General features: G+C 47.8%; 4 protein-coding genes across 4 annotated transcripts; 1 reads left to right on the top strand and 3 right to left on the bottom strand.

Annotated features, from left to right (window-relative positions):
- Nucleotides 1-3669: 3669 nt before the first annotated feature.
- Nucleotides 3670-5426, top strand: LOC112883503. The gene is made up of 2 exons (XM_025948803.1): nucleotides 3670-4464; nucleotides 4823-5426. Exons 1-2 carry the CDS (start codon nucleotides 4006-4008, stop codon nucleotides 5186-5188), a joined length of 825 nt encoding a protein of 274 aa, XP_025804588.1. The 5' UTR covers nucleotides 3670-4005; the 3' UTR covers nucleotides 5189-5426.
- An 835-nt stretch (nucleotides 5427-6261) lies between these two features.
- On the bottom strand, nucleotides 6262-6836 carry LOC112883504. The gene has a single exon (XM_025948804.1). The coding sequence runs from the start codon at nucleotides 6700-6702 to the stop codon at nucleotides 6475-6477; it is 228 nt and encodes a 75-aa protein (XP_025804589.1). The 5' UTR covers nucleotides 6703-6836; the 3' UTR covers nucleotides 6262-6474.
- Nucleotides 6837-9135: 2299 nt separating this feature from the next.
- Nucleotides 9136-10062, bottom strand: LOC112882794. Its single transcript, XM_025947943.1, has one exon. The coding sequence runs from the start codon at nucleotides 10043-10045 to the stop codon at nucleotides 9467-9469; it is 579 nt and encodes a 192-aa protein (XP_025803728.1). The 5' UTR covers nucleotides 10046-10062; the 3' UTR covers nucleotides 9136-9466.
- Nucleotides 10063-11755: 1693 nt separating this feature from the next.
- LOC112882525 (vesicle-associated protein 4-2-like) lies at nucleotides 11756-17119 on the bottom strand. Its single transcript, XM_025947603.1, has 7 exons — nucleotides 16641-17119; nucleotides 14653-14723; nucleotides 14441-14522; nucleotides 14229-14344; nucleotides 12461-12538; nucleotides 12250-12369; nucleotides 11756-12158 (listed from the first exon to the last, which is right to left on the bottom strand). Exons 1-7 carry the CDS (start codon nucleotides 16939-16941, stop codon nucleotides 12099-12101), a joined length of 828 nt encoding a protein of 275 aa, XP_025803388.1. The 5' UTR covers nucleotides 16942-17119; the 3' UTR covers nucleotides 11756-12098.
- Nucleotides 17120-19650: the final 2531 nt, after the last annotated feature.

Below are 19650 nucleotides of genomic sequence, written 5' to 3'. Positions count from 1 at the left end.
TTCTCTTTTCCGTTTCTGTGCCGCACCTACGTCACGTGGAACGGCGGACGACGCGCCCTGCTTGGAATTAGATGGAAGGGATAACGACGCCGTCAGCGTCACCGGCCAGGGCGCCGCGCTCCCGCAGCAAGCTGACACGCGGCCAGACCAGCTTACCAGCAGCTGCGTCAGGGAGAAGGACTAGCGTATGCGCGTACTAGGACGTTGTGCTGTGTAGTACTTAAGTCCCGTAAATCCCATAATAATATAAGACGCGCTCCTTTCATCCTAATATATAATTTTTTACTCTCGAGTTCTATAATATAATACGCGCTCACATCGATGCAGTAATACTATAATAGTATTGATAGAGAAAATTAAATATATTTCTAAATTTTTAAAACAATGCAGTAATACTAATATCAATTTTTAAATCAGATGTCTTATATACCGAGACGCAGAGAGTATGCGTTATCCATTGCCCCAACAACTACTAGTTACTTTTGTTGAGAGAAGATCCGCAAGCTATCTTCTAGAACTTCTGCCGGGTCGGGCGTTCGCAAGCCGCTTCGATCATCCAAATTCCAAAAAGAAGCAATGTAAACGAGCCGCGCATGATCTCGGAGCAGATTATTGTACGAACACGCTGCTCAACTAAACTCTCTCCACCTTTTTCCTTCGTAACCACACACTGAGCACACATCTTTAGCCCACAAAAAAGCATTGCCAAAAAGAAAAATCGCGTCTCCGTCTTATCCACGATGCAAACAGTGCTACATCACAGAATCAGGAACGAGAAGAGCGTGTCGGAAATAAATACAAAGGCAGGCAGATGGAGCCACCAAACTCGCCAGGCAACAGCAAAAGGCGGAGTTTTTCATCGAGACTTGTGTCGATGTTCCAATTCGACCGGCCAAAATCGAGTGAGTTTTGGTTAATGTCCTAGTCCAACCGGCTGCTGCTGTGTTTTGAGTTGAGATGGTATGGTACGGTGCGAGTTGATGTTCCAGTACAACCGACTAGTGTATAATGGTAGATGTTGTACTTATATTTGTTTGGTTTCGGACCCTATTTATCTATAAATAAGATCAATTCTCTTCCTTCTTTTAATTAATATACGCTGAACGCGCAAGATTCATGATCTTTAAAAACAACAACAACAGGCGCTACTACTAGCAGCGTCGTCTTATCCACGCCCGATCCGGTCTCATCCGGGCCCCAAGTCGATCCCTTTTCTCAGTTCTCCCGTGCTCCCGGAGCCGGAAAAGCGGGCGAGAGCGGATCGAAAGAACCCAATGGCCACTACGCCCCCCAAAAAAAAGAGAACACCGCCAAACCAGCAGATCCAGCCCTCCGAGATCATATGACTAGCCGGGCGATTTCTAGCGACGGCGACGTGCTAGCAGGAGCAGCGGCATGGCCGTCACGAGCTCAGCTCTCTCGTCGTCGTGGCGAGAAAGCGATCGAGAGGCGAGGTGGCCCCGGTGGGGGAAAGCCGAAGCGCCCGGCCCAGTCTTTGAAAAAAACAAAAAACAAGAAGAAGCGCCCGGGCCATTCCGGATTAGATTAGGCGGATTAATTGCGCGCACGCGGGCGCAAATGCGCGTGACAACTTTTTCCAGCAACCTGCGAAAAATAACCTGATCCGCGCGCGCGCCCGAAAGGCGGTTGTTGGCGCGGCGCCGCGGCGGATTACGCAACGTGATCCGGATAAATTTGTGGATAACCCTCTGCTTTTTTCTCTCCCAGCAGCTCCCAGCTACTACCACCAGCCCACCACCATTTCTTTTTCTTCCCTTCCGAGGACGCGCGGCGCGCACACGTGACGGGATCCGATTCGGGGCCGCGCCACCGGCCGCGTGTTTCTCCCGCACGCACGGCATCCGGCGGTCTCGTTCATCATGGGCTGCCGCTATGCACAGTAGTAGCGGAGTACTCGTCCTACCACTATCCTAGTCGTTGCGTCAGCGTATCGCTGCTAAGCATATCCACACACATCGCGAGTTCATGGCCTGGCGTTGGGTTGCCTTCCAAGTCCCAACGGGGCTGCAGGGCGGACGGTGCGTTGGCTGGAGCTGATTCAGCTGATTGATCGTGATGGCGCTCCCCTGCAACCTTAGCCCTGATGCGTTTTTTTTTCCTTTCTGGAACCGTAAAAGTCAAGGACCCGATGACTCACCCAGCACCTGCAATCGATCCCGGCGGGGGCTCGGCGTCGTCGACGACGACCGGCCGCGGCGGTCAGCGGAATGCGGGGGACGGCTGGCGCCACGCGCGCGGCTTCGCGCACGCGGCGCGGACGAGGCGAGTGCGCCACGGTGGGCCGCGGATTGTGACGAGCTGACGGCGGGTCCGGTCCGGAGAGGCCGGGGGAGTCGGCCGCCCCACGACGCCAGCTGTGGAAATGGAGCCCGGGAAAAAGTTTCCGCTCTCCGTAGATACGCATGCGTCAGACGCAGCGACTCCAAAGTCCAGACTCCGTAGATAAAGCTTCACTGCATGATGCGACTAATTGACTTTGTGGCCCGTCTACAGACACAACAAAGTTTCACCATGTTAGGGAGCGGGGAGACTAGATCCGGAGACTAAAAACATGGCAGCAGGCAGACAGCCCAGCTAGCTCAAAATGCAAGTCATCTTAACTTCATCGTGCCAGCTAATCGAGCTGCAAGAGTGACATGGATCAAATGGACTCTTCCGCCCACGCAGGAAAGGAATGCAAATACTTCGGGCTCGACCTGGAAAGCCAAAATATGGCCCAAACATATGAGTTCGCTTATATGGGCCTCATTGAGTATGCCAAACAGGCTATCGGTACTTTCCAATAGCTACTACCGACCACAGGCTCATATGTGTCTGGACTCCGGAGGAACTCCCACTGTGGGCCCGCAAGAAACGGCGGTACATTATTCGTCTTCGATAATCCACCAAAGCCTGCTACTTCAAGGAGGAAAGGGCCTGGTTGGGCTTACCATCCTCATCAGCCCACTTGAAATCGGTAGCCAGAGCCAGTCCATTTGAAAGCGTGCTGACAATGGTGTCAGTACCAGCCCACATAAGCCACGGTACTTTGCCAGGCACGCCGACAGGCGACGGAGCCCTCCCAACGGTGGATCGGCCGACGGTGCCGATCAGGTCGGACGTCGACGTACCGTCAGGTGCGCCGCCGCACTCGCCACCGCGCGCGATCGTTGTCTCCCCACGCTAGCAGCTCCCCTCCCCGCCCCGCCTGTTTCATCCTGCGGAAGCCAGTCCTGGTATCTGATTCTTTTAGATAATAGTTGAAACCTGCCTTTTTATATACAGCCAAAAAAATACAATAGCTCTCAGGCTCTAAACCTCAAAATGAGAGGTTAAAAAATACAAGAAATAAAGTTTTAAAACAAAGGATGAAAAAGCTAGAAGACTACATTTCAATTTTTTTTCTTTGTTCACGGACCGGATCCAACCACTCGCCGACACGGCGGCCGCCGCGCCCACAAGATACACACACCGGACCCAAAGCATCGCATCCCTTCGATCGTGAAAGCAAAAGCGTGCTCCACCGTTCCTCCTCTTCCCATTCTCCTTCCATTCCCCTAAAGCTCAAAGAGCATGGCCACGGAATGATGTGATTACAGATCGCACTGAACCTGGTGGATCCACGTTAAGAAATGCAAAGTCCGCGGCAGAAGAGATAAAAAAAAAATCTGAGAAAAGAAAGGGGAGCAGGAGCTGGAGCTGGGAGGTTAGGCGGGCACGAACACACATGGCGGCCAGCCGGCGAAGATCCAAGAGGAGTTGCGTGCTGACAGGCTGGTGTCCTGCTGCCGTCGCCACCGCCACGTTCCGTTCCACCCACTTAGCGGCTACCCCACCACACACCACGCCGTCCCGGGACACCTACACCTACTACTTGCCTTGCCCGCCACACGCCACCGCGCGATCCCGCTCATCACTTGATCCCCTCATTCCCTTCACCACGGCGTTCCCGTAGCCAGGCGCACCACACCACTACCGCCGGCAGCTACTTGCCTACCACGACCAATGGCGCCAAGGCTGCTGGCGTGCTTCGGCCGCAGGGGCGGCGGCGTGACGGCGGCGGCGGGGGACGAGGCAGCAGAGGACCCGCAGCAGCAGGCCGCCCCCGGCCCGGTGCTGGTGGAGCTGTTCGCGTCGCAGGGGTGCGGGGCGTCGCCCGAGGCCGACGCGGTGGCGTCGCGGCTGGCGCAGGACTCCGCGGAGCAGGAGGGCGGCGGCGGCGGACCCGCCGTGGTGGTGCTGGCGTTCCACGTCGACTACTGGGACCACAGCGGGTGGAAGGACCCCTTCGCGTCCAGCGCCTGGACCGTGCGCCAGAAGGCCTACGTGGAGGCGCTCCGCCTCGACACGCTCTTCACGCCGCAGGTCGTCGTGCAGGGCCGCGCGCACTGCGTCGGCACCGACCAGGACGCGCTCGCGCAGGCCGTCCGCGACGCGCCCAGGTTCCCGGCGCCAGCCATGAAGGTAACTAGCTACCATGGCATGTCCGATCTTGTTGCCACCATGTCATCTGCACGGATATAGATAATTCAATAGTATAGAAGCTGTTCAATCATCAAGTGGTCTGCAAATTAAGCAGAAGCATGATATTCTGATAGCCTGTTGATGCAGAACGTCTCATCAGCCACTGTTCAGTTCTTATGCTTGCTAGATCTGCAATCAACAATTATTCAGATCAACAATAGGATTATTCAGATCTGTCGTATACTGGTTGGTTCTGCTGATGGGGTGTCACCGTCACTGTAGATGCGGCGTCGAAACCACGACCTGGATACCTGATCTGATCTGATCTGATCCGATCCGCGTGCTGGCGTGCGTGCAGGTGACGTTCCAGCGGCCGAGCCCGACGACGCTGAATGCGTCCTTCACGGGCGCCCTGCGCAGCCGCGCCGAGGGCGCCGGCGGCGCGAGCGTGCTGGCGGCGCTGTACGAGAGCGGGCTGGTGACCGACTGCGGGCGCGGCGAGAACAAGGGCAAGTCGCTGCTGAACGACCACGTGGTGCGCCGCCTGGAGAAGGTGGCCGCCGTGCGGGAGGGCGCCTCGGCGAGGAAGACGGTCTCCGGGACAGTGCAGTTCGCGCTCTGGGACGGCTTCCGCGCCGCCAAGTGCGGCGTCGTCCTCTTCGTCCAGAACGCCGCGCTGCAGGTGCTCGGCGTCCAGCACTTCGACCTCCCCGACAACGTCTGACCGTCTGAGGCTCCGAGCGGCGGCGAGGACGCTTGCATTAGCCATCTGGGCGTGCGGTGGTGCGGCGGCGTGCGTGGTATTCTTTGTACGTAGCGTTTGATTGGCGTGTGTATTGCATTGTATCGTAGCACAGGAGATTACTGGATGGTGATTGGATGGAAACCTGAGTATTCTTTTCCTCTGCTGTATCGCGCATGGTGGCAGTGGATATCCTGTTCAAGTACGAGCCTGTTGGTCACGTCCTCTGCTGTGTTGTGTACTTTCTGTTCGTGTGCGATATGGGCCTAGGTTGATCATAGCAAGCAAGCCCGCGATGCATGGCTATGGGCCCCTGGGCCACAGCGCGTTTCCGCCAGGACCTTCTGTTGGATCCATCGCGTTTGTTTGATGGACCCGCAAGGTTTGTTTTGTATACGTGGCGTTTATGGGCCATTTGTTGCGTAGGATTCGAGTACTACATTGGTTTGATAAGGAGACTCCTGCATGCCAGCCCAGTAACGTAGGAGATAAGGAGACTAGGAGAGCCGCTACGGCCGCACCGCCAATGACGGCATGATGATGCGGAGCCGCCGAGTGAGTTGCCCACTTGCTCTTCGCTCCCACGCCGGCTCCCCGGACGGATCGCAGGATGATGCTGCAGGGGCTGGGGCGACGGCGCACCCCTGGTGCATGCACCGGCATCGCGCACGCGTGCCGGGGTCCCGTCGCGTCGCGCCGTCCACGGTCGGCCCCATCTCGCCCATGCCTCGGCCGCGCCACGCCACCCACCCGTCCATGGAGGCGACCGCGGTGGCCCGGCGTCACGTGACGCCACGTGAAGGGCAGGCCAGCAGCCAACCCCCGTCAGGCTCCACCACGGCCTTGTCCGGCTTCGACTGCCCGTCGCCTGCCGGCTGTCGCGTCTCTCTCGCGCTCGCTCTCCCCGGCGTGGTCGTGCCGCGGTTCGCGAAGAAAGGAATCGCGCTTCGACATGGCTAAAATAGTTTCCACCCGAATCCGCATCTGCGGCAGAGGTGTCTCGTCGCGCGTGCGCTCTGAATCTCTCTGATCGATCGAAACCTTCCGAGAATCAGTTGCAAATAAGAAGGGAGCCGAGCGATTCTGATTATTTTTCCCCAATTAGTCCCATGAGATATTTACAGGAAGCATATGTACAAGTCACCCTAGAGTCGTCCCAGCTTTGCTATGTTTCATCCCAATCACCAGAACCCCCAGCATCTCAACGGCACTGGAGCATCCAATCCACATGGGCCGAGGGCCCCACGGGCCACAAGGCTTATCCTCACTCAGCTGGGGCCCCAGCAGCTGAGGTACATGGCCTTGCGGAGCGACTCGTCGGCGCCGGCCTGCCTGCGGCCGTCGCCGGCGGCCGCGCGCGCCCCGGCCAGCGCCGCCGCCTGGGGGGCGAGCCCCGCCAGCCGGTCCCGCGCCCCGGCGGAGGGCGCCCTCTCCCGCTGCGCCCGCACGGCGGCCACCGTGGCCGCCGCCCACACCCGGCTCATGGGCGCCGCCATCTCGTCAGAAACCACCGTGGGGGGCGGTCGCTGCTACTGCTAGCCCTGTTCTTATGCCTTCGCCCCTGCAGCTCGGCTCGCGCTTGCTTCCTTGCCTACACCTCTGCTGGCGCTGGGAGGTGTGGGAGGGTGGGAGAGGGGGCGGTATTTGTAGCGGGCCGGAGGGTGGTTTCGGTAATTGTGGCTGGTGGTTTTCGGGGACGGGCGGTTTTGGTAATTATCCGTTCCTGCGCCCCTTTTCCTCATTTCCTGGCTCGGGTGCTTTTGCGGGGCCGGAGGATGAGGACACGGCCGGTTTTGCGGCTGCATCTCGCCGAGTTTCTCGCGTGCTTCTCACGACACGAGAGCTGCGTGAACTCGGCTGTGGGTCACGTGGTTCTCCTTCACGTTTCGACTTGGGGCTTGTTTAGATCACGCCGTAAAGGCAAAATTTTTTTGCAAAAACGACGTTTTTGTCTTTACGTATCTAAATGGACCGGCGTATTTTTTTTAGCATTTGGGCCCTGTAAATGTAAAAATTTTTTGCGACGGAATCTTACCAATTTGAAGTACTAAATAAAGTCTATTTACAAAACTTTTTGCACAGATGGGCTGTAAATCGCGAGACGAATCTAATGATGCTAATTAATCCATGATTAAGCAATAATTAGCGGATAGTTACTGTAGCATCACTGTTGCAAACATGGATTAAGTAGGCTGATTAGATTCGTCTCGCGATTTACGGCCCATCTATACAAAAAGTTTTGTAAATAGACTTCATTTAGTACTTCAAATTGGCAAGATTCCTTCAAAAATTTTGCGTTTACGGCTTTTTTGCGTTTACGGGGTGGGAGATGCAAAAACTTTAAACTTTTACAGCCCTTATTTTACGTTTACACCTTTTTGCGTTTACAGTTAATCTAAACATGCCCTTGCTCCGCTGTGGATTCCATTCTTGGTCGAGTCCGGAGCACAGCACCCGCAGCACAAGACAAAACTTTCAAATCCACAGTTCAAGTCGAAGTGTTCTGCTGTCATGCTGATGTGACACCCCAGTTAGCACACACTCAATTGTTGTGCCTGTTCGAGGCCCGGATTCCCTCGTCGGGTCCACTGTTCTTTCGATTTCTGTTTGTAACCATGTCCATTCTACATTGATTCTTGACAAGCATGGACTCTAAGCCGGTTCTCCTGCAGTGTCCATGAATTCAATGGAAATCACAAATCATCCGGTCATTCCGGTTCCCTAAACTAGATAGGTTTATGCAGTGCGACATTTATTTGAATCAGGTGAGTGTTGGCTAATGGCTAATGTGGCACCAATTAATGAAACATTAACAATGCGGTGAATAATTGTTCAATTACATCTTTTAATCTAATCAGCTACCTTTATTCGATTTGAAAAATTAGATATAGTGGCCCATCAACAATCCAACCATCCCGGCCAAGTACTCCTAGATGACTACTCCGTGAGAGGAAATGTCATCTTACTAACAGTGATGCTAATCTTATGATAGACATCTCAACATAATAAGTTGGGTTGATCCCTTTGAGCAGATGCACACCAATGAACATTATGTGAATAATTCACATGGAAGAAAGGCTCTTAGTATTTTTCGTACAAAGTTTGTTGACAAGGTTTGGTGCAAAATTTCGATAGAACTCATGTTCTACACAAGACAGTAGTACTTGTCTTAATTTCTATCTTGTTCATTGAATCTTAAGGGAAAGAAGCTTTTTAAAATATTTCCGAAATATAATTCTTATTCCTTAAAATAATATGATATGTATGCATTCATGGGTTTCCTTACAGGTCGCTGAACGAGTCCATATACACAAATATCACTCATATCATTATGATATGTATGCTGAGACATGAGTAGTACAAAAGTAGGAACTCATGGTCTACACAAAGACAGTGACAGTCGCCTTAATCTCTGTTTGAGATAACAAAAATCTTAAGCAAAAGAGGCTTATGTTTGGGCTTTCAAACACTAAGCATATCCTGCCGCGCCGGCTCGTGGGAGAAGAAGGGGAGAAACCGGGTGCAAAGGAGGGCGCGAGATGATGGCCTTATCGGTTGGTACCAGCTTGAGTGAGACTACCACAGGTGTCGAGGCTTATCCCGAGGCGAGGTGGTGAGTCATCGTTTTCCGTCATCTGGCTGTGGGGCACCCTCCTCCGTCGCCTTGCAGATGCTGCTGCATGCACTCTTGTCCATTTCTGCACGGCCACTTTGTGTGCAGTACTCAGACTAAATAATGGTGATGGTCGACACCGATAATTGGTCGTGCTCTCTTGGGATAACACGGTACTAGTATTATCTTAAGATTCCTGACTGTTAGTAGCTTGATTCTCCTTTTGTTTTCTCTTTTCTCTTGGTCAAGTCACATGCATCAAGTCTGTGCAACTACTCTGTGGCTCTGTGCAAGATAAACGAAGCACAAAGCAAAAGGGGGGCAAGACATTGGATTGCTCCAGATTTATAAGTTCATCTTTTAACAAATGTACATGGCAGCTTTTTCTTTTGAGGGACGTACAATGGCAGCTTGATTGTAACATTGCTAGCTTGAGCCTTTTTTTTTTTTGATTCCGCTAGCTTGAGCCTTGGACGAGCATCCAGCCAAGAACACGACGGTTCCTGGATTCGGAGCTCAGCGAGAACGAAAGCAGATGCTGCCGGCCACTAGCAAGTGGTAGCTAGCAACCTCACGGTACAGCTGTCGATCGAAACATGTACATGCAGCTGCGGCACCACCAGCCACTCCTCCATGGCTGCTGGAGCCTAGCTTGGCCCCCAGCAGCTGAGGTACATGACCATCCTCAGCGACTCCTCGGCGCCGCCGTCGACCCTTCCGGCCTCCGCCGCGAGCACCGGCGCGGCGCGGCGCTTCGCCGCGGACGAGCACGGCTTGGCCACCTGCTCCTTGAGCTCGATGGCGGCGCCCAGCGTCACCGCCATGTACGCTTTGTTCGCCACCGCAAACCTCATCCTCCCCGTCCTCCTGCGTTCTGAATCCACTCCGTTGCCTTTGCGGCTGTGTGGCTTAAACTTGAACAACTCCTCAAGAACGTCGTCAGTGTTCGTGGAGGATTGTGCAGAACGAGCTATATATATACACACATGTGTTGACGTGGTGTGCGTCGGTGCCACCTCGTCAGCGGCCAATGGTTTCGCGAGCACCTCGGGAAACAGGTGGGCGGCGGACCATTGGTTCCGCCAAACCGGGAGCTCGTGGCCGGCCTCGCGTCCATGGTATTGCTTCTGGCTCGTGATTCCGATGTGCACTGCAGTTACAGGCGCTTGTCTTCTCTGCAGCATCCACTTCATCTTGCCTGAACCTGTCGCTAGTTTGGCTCGCATCACCTTTTAAAGTCGTCGCGTCCAGCAGTTCAGTTGCTTCACGTCCCTCTCGGCTCATACTGATCGCCAAATTTCGAGCCGCGCCTGCAACTCCACTCCAAAGCAGCAAGTTTCAGTGGGCTTTGGATTTGAATTCAGAGCTAGCTGGTCGCTTGGTTTCTGAAATTCAACCACCCGCGGAAATGGCAGATGAAATGCAGAGTACTCCGATATCAGAGTTAGCCGGTCGCTTGGTCTCTGAAATTCATCCGCTGTGAAGACTGGTGTGGATAGGTTCTCTGATCTGGAGCATTATCCGTTACGAACATGCATGCAAGAAGCAGGAAGAAGCTGCCGAGAATCAAGCCTTCTTGCTGCATGTGCTCGCTTGCATCTTGTTTCTGACACTGCATTAAGATACACACTATAATACTCTGCTAGGACCTGATGGTTATCCGCATGAATCATAAAGCCAGTGAGACAAACATCGATCTCTCTAACGGGCATGACAATCCAGTTTGACTTCTTTAAAATCTCCCTCGGAGTTCTTTACAGGACAGATTACTAGCATCAGAGGCCACAGTAAATCGTTTCCGGTAACTGTCAGTAATGGGTCAATGTAAAACTACATCACTTTTTAAACGAACAGTATTTAATAAGAAGATTAGTTGGCTCACTAATAAATTGCAGACTTGCAGTGATTGAAGTGACAGGCCGCAGATAATTGCGTAGACAGACTATCTGAAATCCATCGCTGATATTATATGCGTATACAAGATCTCACGAATCTCGTCGTGGAGCATCATCATTTGTAGCTTTCTGGTCATGTCCTACATTTTGCGCGCAAGTGGATGTCGCAGTCGAAAAATTTTGTAAACATCGAGTGGTTTTATATTGCACCAGGAGACAAACCATTGTGTTGAGGGACTGGTGGCCTGGTGATTCAAACGGTTAAACAAGTTGCAGGGTTGTTAAATGGAGCACTAGTGTGTCCATAAGGACGTCTGATCCTTGTTCAGTACTCCTAGGTGATCAAATGGTTGATCACTACCATTCATAGTGACCTGTATTCACAAGGTATCAAGCTATTAATTCTGTACCTCTGAACATACCTCCATGGATGTGAATAGGTGATAAATTTATCAAATGGGATGAACTAGTATGGTTTATGCTTACTTTTTTCATTAAGAGAATATGAATTTATGTTCACTCATAGGCTTGATTTAGAATTCTCTATGTTTTAGTTATATGACTGGAGTGCTGATGGCTAGCAGTGGGTGTCCAACTGTTAGATAAAACTTGTAATAACGAATGATCTGGTCCATGTCTCATACGGTTCTTCCTCTAATCTCGAGCCATCTGTCCAGGGATATTAAGTTTCGAGCTCTATACAGCATCTATACGTCATTACTATTGTAACACTTGCATCAGTAGGTTGTATATGCGGTGCACTGTAATTTAATCTTGCAAATCTGGCTTAGGAATCAAGTAGTTCATGGCCGATTACAGATTAAATTACTATGGCAATAGCTGCATTTGATACCAGCGATGTTATCAACAACAGATCTCACACTGGAGAAGTAGATAGAGCAGCTTCGTAGTACTCAAATCAATTATCATGAAAGGGCACCCAAAACTAAAACTAAAATTACAGATCAACACAACAAATAGACGAAGAAAATGCAAGCAAGGTTGCAACAGGTTTTTAAGTTTTCGAAACTCTTATCAATATGATCCAGCCCACCCCAATCAGCACAGCACTTGCAAACCATTATGAACAGGAAGCAGATATCCTACATGGCACTCCAACCTGTTCTGATCCCAACAATTATAAGCTTTATTTTGTTCCGACAAACAAACGCATCCAACACTAGCACCCAACACATTTGTTAACACAATTACATGGGAAGTACTGATAACACTGGAGGTTAGCTTGTCCTTTGGGGACTGATCCTGCAAGCACAACCCTAGACTACAACACACACTACACTACAGCAAAACCTAAGAGTTTACAGAATGTCACAGCCCTTGTTGAAGCCATGTGCACAGATTGCGGAGCAACAGAAGGTACAATTTACACCGAATCGACAACTTCAACCTGCTGTTGCGCAAGGTATCTTTCCCTCCGCTCTTTCTGCAGTGAACACATGTAATGATGGATTTTATCACTGAACCAGACAAAGCCAGAAGATTTCATGTCAGCTGAGAGAGCCTGAGAGGTATACCCATTCATCAATGACAAGCCCTTCACCAACAATTTTTGGGCCATTTTCTTCTGGAGGTTTCTTCCGTGCCTCAAGTGCAGCTTCTGCCTCAGCTAATTGATTATTGAGCTTTTCCAGTTGCTTTGAAAAAGAATTAACGAGTGAGATCATTAGAATTCCAGTGTCCATCAAAAGAATCACAGTTACAAAATAGTTATTATCTTTTGCTTACAGGGCTTTGACCGTTTATATCCAAGAAAACAACCTTCAGGATCTTCTCAACAACAGCTTGATCCTTCTGCTCATCAAACTACATCAATAAAAAAGGTTAGTTTTCCAGACAGAGAAAGAACTACTGAGTACACAAAAGAAGTTACTGATAATTGGGGGAAAGTAGCATCCACATGGTATAAACAAAAAATGCAGCAAAAAAAGGTTCAGAGTTCTTTTTTCTTGAACACGTAGGAGAGCTGCATATCTTTGCATTGAAGAGGGAGAACTGGTCCAAAAACACAAACTCTTCCAAACGGAAAGCAACAAAACTCAGACATACACATCACCCACATAGACATGAACACACCTCAGTCAAGAATACAAGACGTACTACAGATTACACTTTACAGGAACATGATCCACAGAACACAACTGAACTAGCCACAAGGCCATGAGCCCCTTCATAAGTTCAGAGTTTCTGGAACCCTATAGCATCTGCATCTCAAATCTCAATAATATCATGTATTGGATCAAGGACAAGAAGCATGCATTGTCTCATGTTCCATTCAACTCAAAACACCAAATGCAGAATGGGCCAGATGTGTAAGATGCAAAATATTAACAAATTGTTCAACTAGGATCACCCTATCAACTACTCCTTCCATTCCAAAATATAGGTCGTTTTGGCTAGATACATAACTTCTAGCCAAAACGACCTATAATTTGGAATGGAGGGAGTAAGCGCTTTTAAGTTTTAAGAAAAACAAATGTTCGCTTTAGTTGAATCCCCCAAAATATGCCTTGTATTACAAAATTAATACAATACTGAGACATTGTTTGGAAACATAGAGAGTAAATAATTTAATTTACTGAGGACAGCAAAGCTAAGACCTGGATCAACCTAGGAGGAAAAGGTGGCATTGTAAGTAAGAAGAAATAATAAGCACCCGAAAATTCTCAGTTCCCCTGTACAGGTGGCATCACATGAAAAAGGCTCTAGAAAATGAGCACATGTGATTTTGCTTTATGTCATGAAATATATTACACAAACTAACGGTAAGGGGGTGATAGGGACCTTGTGAGCTCGTAAGGGCTCAGCCCAAATACTCACTACAATCAAATTACAGGCAGATGCCATAAACTCTCATTATGCGGCAACCACTAACCAACCTTAACAACCCTTATAATCCACCCTAGCAGTCCCTAATCACTAAATTGCGTAATTAATTTGTTAGGTGTTTGGTTTGCAGTAATAAAGTGAATTTTATTTTATCCTAACTCAGAATGTATCTCGCTTGTTCAGTTTGAGTATGAGCTAGTCCTTCACAGCTTGTAACATCCATAAGCTTTTTGAGTCTAATACAACAAGAATGGTGTCACCCTACCAAAATCATACCCATAAAGGACAAATCCACCCTAGGTGAGGAGGTCCCCAAAACCAGACACCCAATAAATTAAATACCCAACTTAGTGGGCTTACTTTAGTCATAAGCTCGAAATAAGAGTTCCTGCCCAGCTCATCCTATTCTACCCAAGGTGTATGCCAAAAATGTGTCAACTCTCTTGCCACCTCATAAACTTCCTTTTCACGCGGACAGTATCATCTTTGGGAAAAAAATTTCTTACTTAGCCTTCGTGGAGAATACACCAAGTGACCTCCCACCTAGGGCATCAATTATGACTAAGGCGGTAAGGCACTCACCTCTACAGTTACCATACTCTCCCACCTCTTTAACCAGCCATGATTTTGGTAGAAATCAAACAAGAACGCAGGAAAAGCTACTAACCAGTTCTGGTGCATATTCCATTGGTCCCTTCACCTTCAAGCTCAAAATCTTGAATTTGACCTTGCACTTTTGTAGAATATTCTCATTATTCTCTGGGTGCTCCACAAACTTAAAAACTGGAAAGTTAGACAAATGAAACGATAAGAACCAAAACAGAACACTGGAAACCTTGTTGTTTTTCAAGTACAGATCCAAGGTTATAGCGGTATTACCAGTTGCTATAATAGTCTCCCCAGGGGCAAGGACAGCTCCAGGAGGGCGCATGAAGCAACTCTTGGGTGCAGTTGTTTGAAACTAGTGATTCCAATGTCAGTTAACAGCCAGAAAAAAAAAGAATCATTACCAACAAAAGTAGTGTATACACTGCTAATTCAACACATACTATGTTGGAATAGAGTTGTGCAATGAGATATGACATACGAACCTTAAATGCTACATGAGACTTGCTTGTATTCTTTATCCTAATTGCACTTTTGACCTGCTTTCCTAGTTCATCTATACAGGGCAAAGATGGGAATGCCATTAGCTTCTCTTCACGAAATAGCAAATGTTAAACAAATATGAGGTTGAATGGAAACTTCTTTGTTGGTGCTGTTACTCATTAGAACATAAGAGCACAAGTGATTATGCAAGTATTAAGCTGAAAGTAAATCAAGCCTGGGAATGATTTAGCCAATCATGCATTTTTCTTGTCCATTGAATAATAACTTATCTGATTCTGACAAGGATTCTAGTCCTAGACAGCATTTCAGCTTCAATATAGTAACAAGATACTTGGCATTCAAAAAGTTGATAATTAGCTGGAGTTCATTTGGAGTTTCTGTGAACCCCAGAAAACTAGGCTTTAGCCTTTATGCCATATTTGATTGTTTGCTGATCTGTTAACAGGTTTTTACTACAACAGAATAATACAATTTCCCCGAACATTGCAACCTACAATAACTGCCTTACAAATGTAACAGTATGTCACAAAACGACAACACAAAATTATGCTAATGATCATCAGAAAGCTGCACCAAATTTGCACAATAGGTAGAGTTCTACCACAGCCAACTTGAGAAATAAAGACTTATAAGTATGTATCATTTACATGTTCAGCCGCAGCAAACTTGTGCATCATAGCATCAACAATCAACCAAAAAAATTTGCAAATAAAGTAAATCAAAATCTCATTACCCCCATCTACCAGGGTATGAGTTCTATTGCCCAAGTGCTAGATACAAACAACTGCTGCAAACAGGCATTTGATTAAACCGACATACAACGTTAAAGCTATACACATGCTAATGTTAGGGCATTCCAATTAGACACCAGCAAGTAGTTTCCATACCTTGCCATGTCACATGGACACCACTCTAGACACCATTTTTGTTTCCAATGCGCCATGTCTATCCATAGGCCAAGAAATTAATTATTCACTCAATTTAATCCCTCCTATCCACCACTCATCTATCTTCCACACCTATTATGAAGATACCATCCCTATGAGATCGAAACACCCCCCAGATTCTTGTGTGGATTATAAGAATCCAATCACCAGACTATAAGAATCCAACTATCTTCCACACCTATTATGAAGAAACCATCCCTATGAGATCGAAACACCCCCAGATTCTTGTGTGGATTATAAGAATCCAATCACCAGACTATAAGAATCCAACTATCTTCCTCAATCAATCAACCCTACTATATGGAGATTGTTTGGAGAGCGAGTGAGGGGGAGAGAAAGGGATAACAGCATTTATTAGGGGCAGAATCCAGATTATAATCCTTATCCACTATCCAGATTCTTATAACCCCCAATGAGATCCAAACAGGCGTTGCATGAGACTCGATTTCTTCCTCTCATCCCTCTCTCTTATTTAATATAGTGCCAAATCAGCTAAAAAAAATCAGAGGTAGCAACATAGTTAATGCTATGGACACCATCCTACTTGAAGTTCAGTTCCAGAATCTTGTGAGTTCTAGTCTTCTACTAAAAATTCAGTAATGGTACTCCCTACTGGAACTACTACTACACAAGTGTCCACTACGATTTAGATCGAACTCATAGATTGATGATATAACCACTACAATCTACACCAAGATCAAGAAAATCGGGTGGAAATGGAGCCAGGGTATTATCCCAGTCGCCGACCAAAACCAAACCCCAACGAACACATTCCAAGAATCAAGCAACTCATTCACCAAATCGGCCTACAAGATCCCACTTCCTACACAGACAACTTCGGAATAGCTAAGATCGCGCAAAACTAATAAAGAATTGCAGAAAAAACATAGCGGAATCAAAGGGTTTTAGGCATGCGACCTAAGCAGATCAGGCAAAAATGGCTACTTTCCAGACTACTCGAGAGGAGATCCCATAATTAAACAAGCAAGAGTTAAAAGAGCTTTAATTTCTCGCGTCCTCACATGGGAAGTAGAGCTTATTGGCCGGATCGAGCCTGAGGCGGCGGCGGGCCGGCAGCAGCGACTTGGCTACGGACGAGATCGACCCCGCCGACGCCCCCTGCGCGCCTCCGTCCCCAGCGACGGGCGCCTCGTGGCCGTACCGGCCAGCGGAGTGGTGGATCCCGGACGAGGACGACTGCGGAGTCGCCGGCGCCGGCGCCCCGCCCGCCAGCCGGAAGGGCATACGGCAGAGGTTCCAGAGCTTCCCGCCGCCGGAGTCGCCTCCGGCGGGCGCGTGCCTCTCCTCGCCGGAGATCGCCATGAGGCAAGTTACCAGTTACCACGCCAGGCACGGTGAGGCTTGTGGTCCGGGCTGGCTGCGCTCACGCTCCCCACTCTTCTAAAGTGATCTCCTTTTCTTTCACCGTTTCACCTCCAGCTTTCGCTACAGTGCGTTCTGCATCCTTGATCTCGCCCATTTTATCGCGTCTTTTTCCGGTTGACTTTTATATGATGGCCTGTGGACTGCGGCTTTATGCTGCTGCTGCTACAGTGGAGCAAATCATTGGCCCGTGATGGATCCTACTGTTTTCTATGCACCGCCGGAGGAACGAGGAAGGAGGTGACAGCAGTGAAACTCTGAAAGCAGACATGTTCCCGTCCAATTGTAGCTTTCAGCTGGCCGTGTTTGGATTCAAGAGCTAAATTAGCCCATATCATATCAAATATTATATCAAATGTTTGGTTACTGATTAGAATTATTAAATATAGACTAATTAGAAAACTAATCTATTAAACCTAATTAATCTATAATTTGTAGTATATTGTGGATTAATTTACAAATCATGGATTAATTAGGTTTAATAAATTCATCTCGCAAATTAGCCTCTATCTGTGTAATTAGTTTTATAATTAGTCTATATTTAATACTCTGACTATTAACCAATATTTGATGTGACGAGGGCTAAAGTTTAGCCCTCGGATCCAACACCTCCAGTCAATTCTTCCCCAGCGATGATGGCCGGTGCATGAGCGGCAGCATCTATATGCTGGTGCACCATGACCGCACTAAAATTTTCTTTGTAGTAAGCACCATACTTGGACAACCTTAGATAGCAGAGGTTGTAATATTGCCTCGCAGTTATAGATGTGTGGCAACATCGGTTTTCTGCTTGTTTTAGGAATGAAGTGGAATAGGTTGGGTCCATTTCTATTTTTTTTCGTTGGATTGGGTCCAATCCATCTAGCCTTTGGTTGAGAGGTTAGATCTAACCTAATTTTTTATTTGGTTCGAGGTACATGCACGTAGGTTGAGGTGATCGTTTTCACATTATTAGCTTATTACATGCGGGACCCGCATGTCAATCTCTCGTGCAGTCATCCTCATCTTCCTCCTCCTTCGTCCCATAGGACGCAAGCCGCCTGTTTCCCTGCTCGCCCCTGCCTGTCTCGCGCCGCTGGTCTCCGCTCCGCCCGCCCCTGCCTGCCTCGCGCCGCCGGTCTTCGCGTTGGCCGTGTCCGCGCCTCCGCCCGCCCCAGTTTTTGAATCTGTTTATTGCGCAACTATGGCTGCGTTTGGTTCAGCTTTCAGAACCTGCTTCTGCTTCTTGAACCAAGGGGTTCAGCTTTTCCGCATCTGCTTTGAAAAAGCTGCTGTAGTACAAATTTGAAAGCAGGTTGTACCCTACTTTTGCAGTTTTTATGAATTTGTGAAAACTACACACCTACTATTGGTCGCGTATATATACCTTTCCAATTCTTTTTTATATATAAGAAAATAAAGATTTTCATATACAGGAAAATAAATTAAAAAAGAATAAAAAAAGTTAACTCCAAATATTTTCATATATATAAATAAAGATTTAGAGGAAAAAAAATTTGGTCATCACAAAAAAATATTGTATACTGTCAATTTGCATAAAAATAATATATAACTTTTTCACAGTCGACAACTCACAGCAGTTTGAACCAAACGACTTTCAGCTTTTTCACAGCAGGCATCTCACAACAGCTTTTTCACAGTAGACATGTGACAGCAGCCTTTTCACAGTTCAACCAAACGCACCCTGTATATGCCACGCTGTTGTTGTGGCTGCGCCAAAAATATGACGCCGAACTTTAGGCGATCCTTGGCGTAAAAGATGAACTGCGGTATTGTGGCCGCGTAGCGCCGCAGTGCGACAGCAAACCAAACATTCGTGGAAGCCCAGGCGCATGAGCTGTGGTGCTGGTGCATCGTGGTTACTGATCCAACCGGTAATAGATTTACTATGTGTCAATGAATTACGGTTAATAACGATTGATTATGTAGGGTGTAACTCAATAATGGAGGAGGCATAATGAAGAGGGAGAGAGGCCTTACCAATGAGAGAGTGACTAAGCCATCGCACGATCAATATTATAATACTAATATATATGCTAACAATAAATTGTCATTATTTAGGCGGTTATTGCTTTTGTTATCTTATAATAAAATTGTTAGTTTATACTTTTACTTATCTTATGGGACATCCGTGTATTATATACACTAAAAACTATGAATTGAATCAGGTCTCTTCTTCAAAGAACAACATCTCCACATGTAAATGAAAATGCAAAAAATAATATTAATTGTTTCTGCACCTTTACATAACACATGTAAAGGAAAGGAACACGTCACTTGGAAGGAAAAAAGTATAAGAGGGAAAGGAGGCGCTATCTTTAAAAGAGAAAATACAACACGTGCAATTGGAAAAGTCAAAAATCTATTATTGCTTAAAGAGGAAAGCAGCCATCAACTAAAGAGTTTGGATATCAGAGGCATCATTCGATTAAACTCAAACTACATTTTTCTTTTGAATATTCCATTGAGTTTCACAAGCTTTTGTGATTTGTATACACAACTCATAGCTTCTTTAGCATAGTGGAGAATGAAAATAATTTTAACAATTTATGCCCTTAACCTTTGGCCTACATTTCTTTGTTAAGTATTTTCTATAAATTTTACACTACTTATTGCAATTTTACAACAACTGAAATCAGAAAAGGCCGT

Source organism: Panicum hallii, chromosome 2 (assembly GCF_002211085.1).
Source record: "Panicum hallii strain FIL2 chromosome 2, PHallii_v3.1, whole genome shotgun sequence".
NCBI lineage: Eukaryota > Viridiplantae > Streptophyta > Magnoliopsida > Poales > Poaceae > Panicum > Panicum hallii.
This window is presented reverse-complemented; position numbering and strand designations above follow the sequence as displayed.

Excerpts from the sequence above, each read along its gene's own strand:
- LOC112882525 (XM_025947603.1), bottom strand. The coding sequence starts at position 16,941 with ATGGCGATCTCCGGCGAGGAGAGGCACGCGCCCGCCGGAGGCGACTCC. Across the intron at positions 14,724-16,640 it reads CAATAAGCTCTACTTCCCAT|ATGAACTAGGAAAGCAGGTC; the intron begins GTGAGGACGCGA and ends TGCCCTGTATAG. Across the intron at positions 12,159-12,249 it reads GGCTTGTCATTGATGAATGG|AAAGAGCGGAGGGAAAGATA; the intron begins GTATACCTCTCA and ends TGTTCACTGCAG.
- LOC112882794 (XM_025947943.1), bottom strand. The coding sequence starts at position 10,045 with ATGCGAGCCAAACTAGCGACAGGTTCAGGCAAGATGAAGTGGATGCTG.
- LOC112883503 (XM_025948803.1), top strand. The coding sequence starts at position 4,006 with ATGGCGCCAAGGCTGCTGGCGTGCTTCGGCCGCAGGGGCGGCGGCGTG. Across the intron at positions 4,465-4,822 it reads TCCCGGCGCCAGCCATGAAG|GTGACGTTCCAGCGGCCGAG; the intron begins GTAACTAGCTAC and ends GCGTGCGTGCAG.
- LOC112883504 (XM_025948804.1), bottom strand. The coding sequence starts at position 6,702 with ATGGCGGCGCCCATGAGCCGGGTGTGGGCGGCGGCCACGGTGGCCGCC.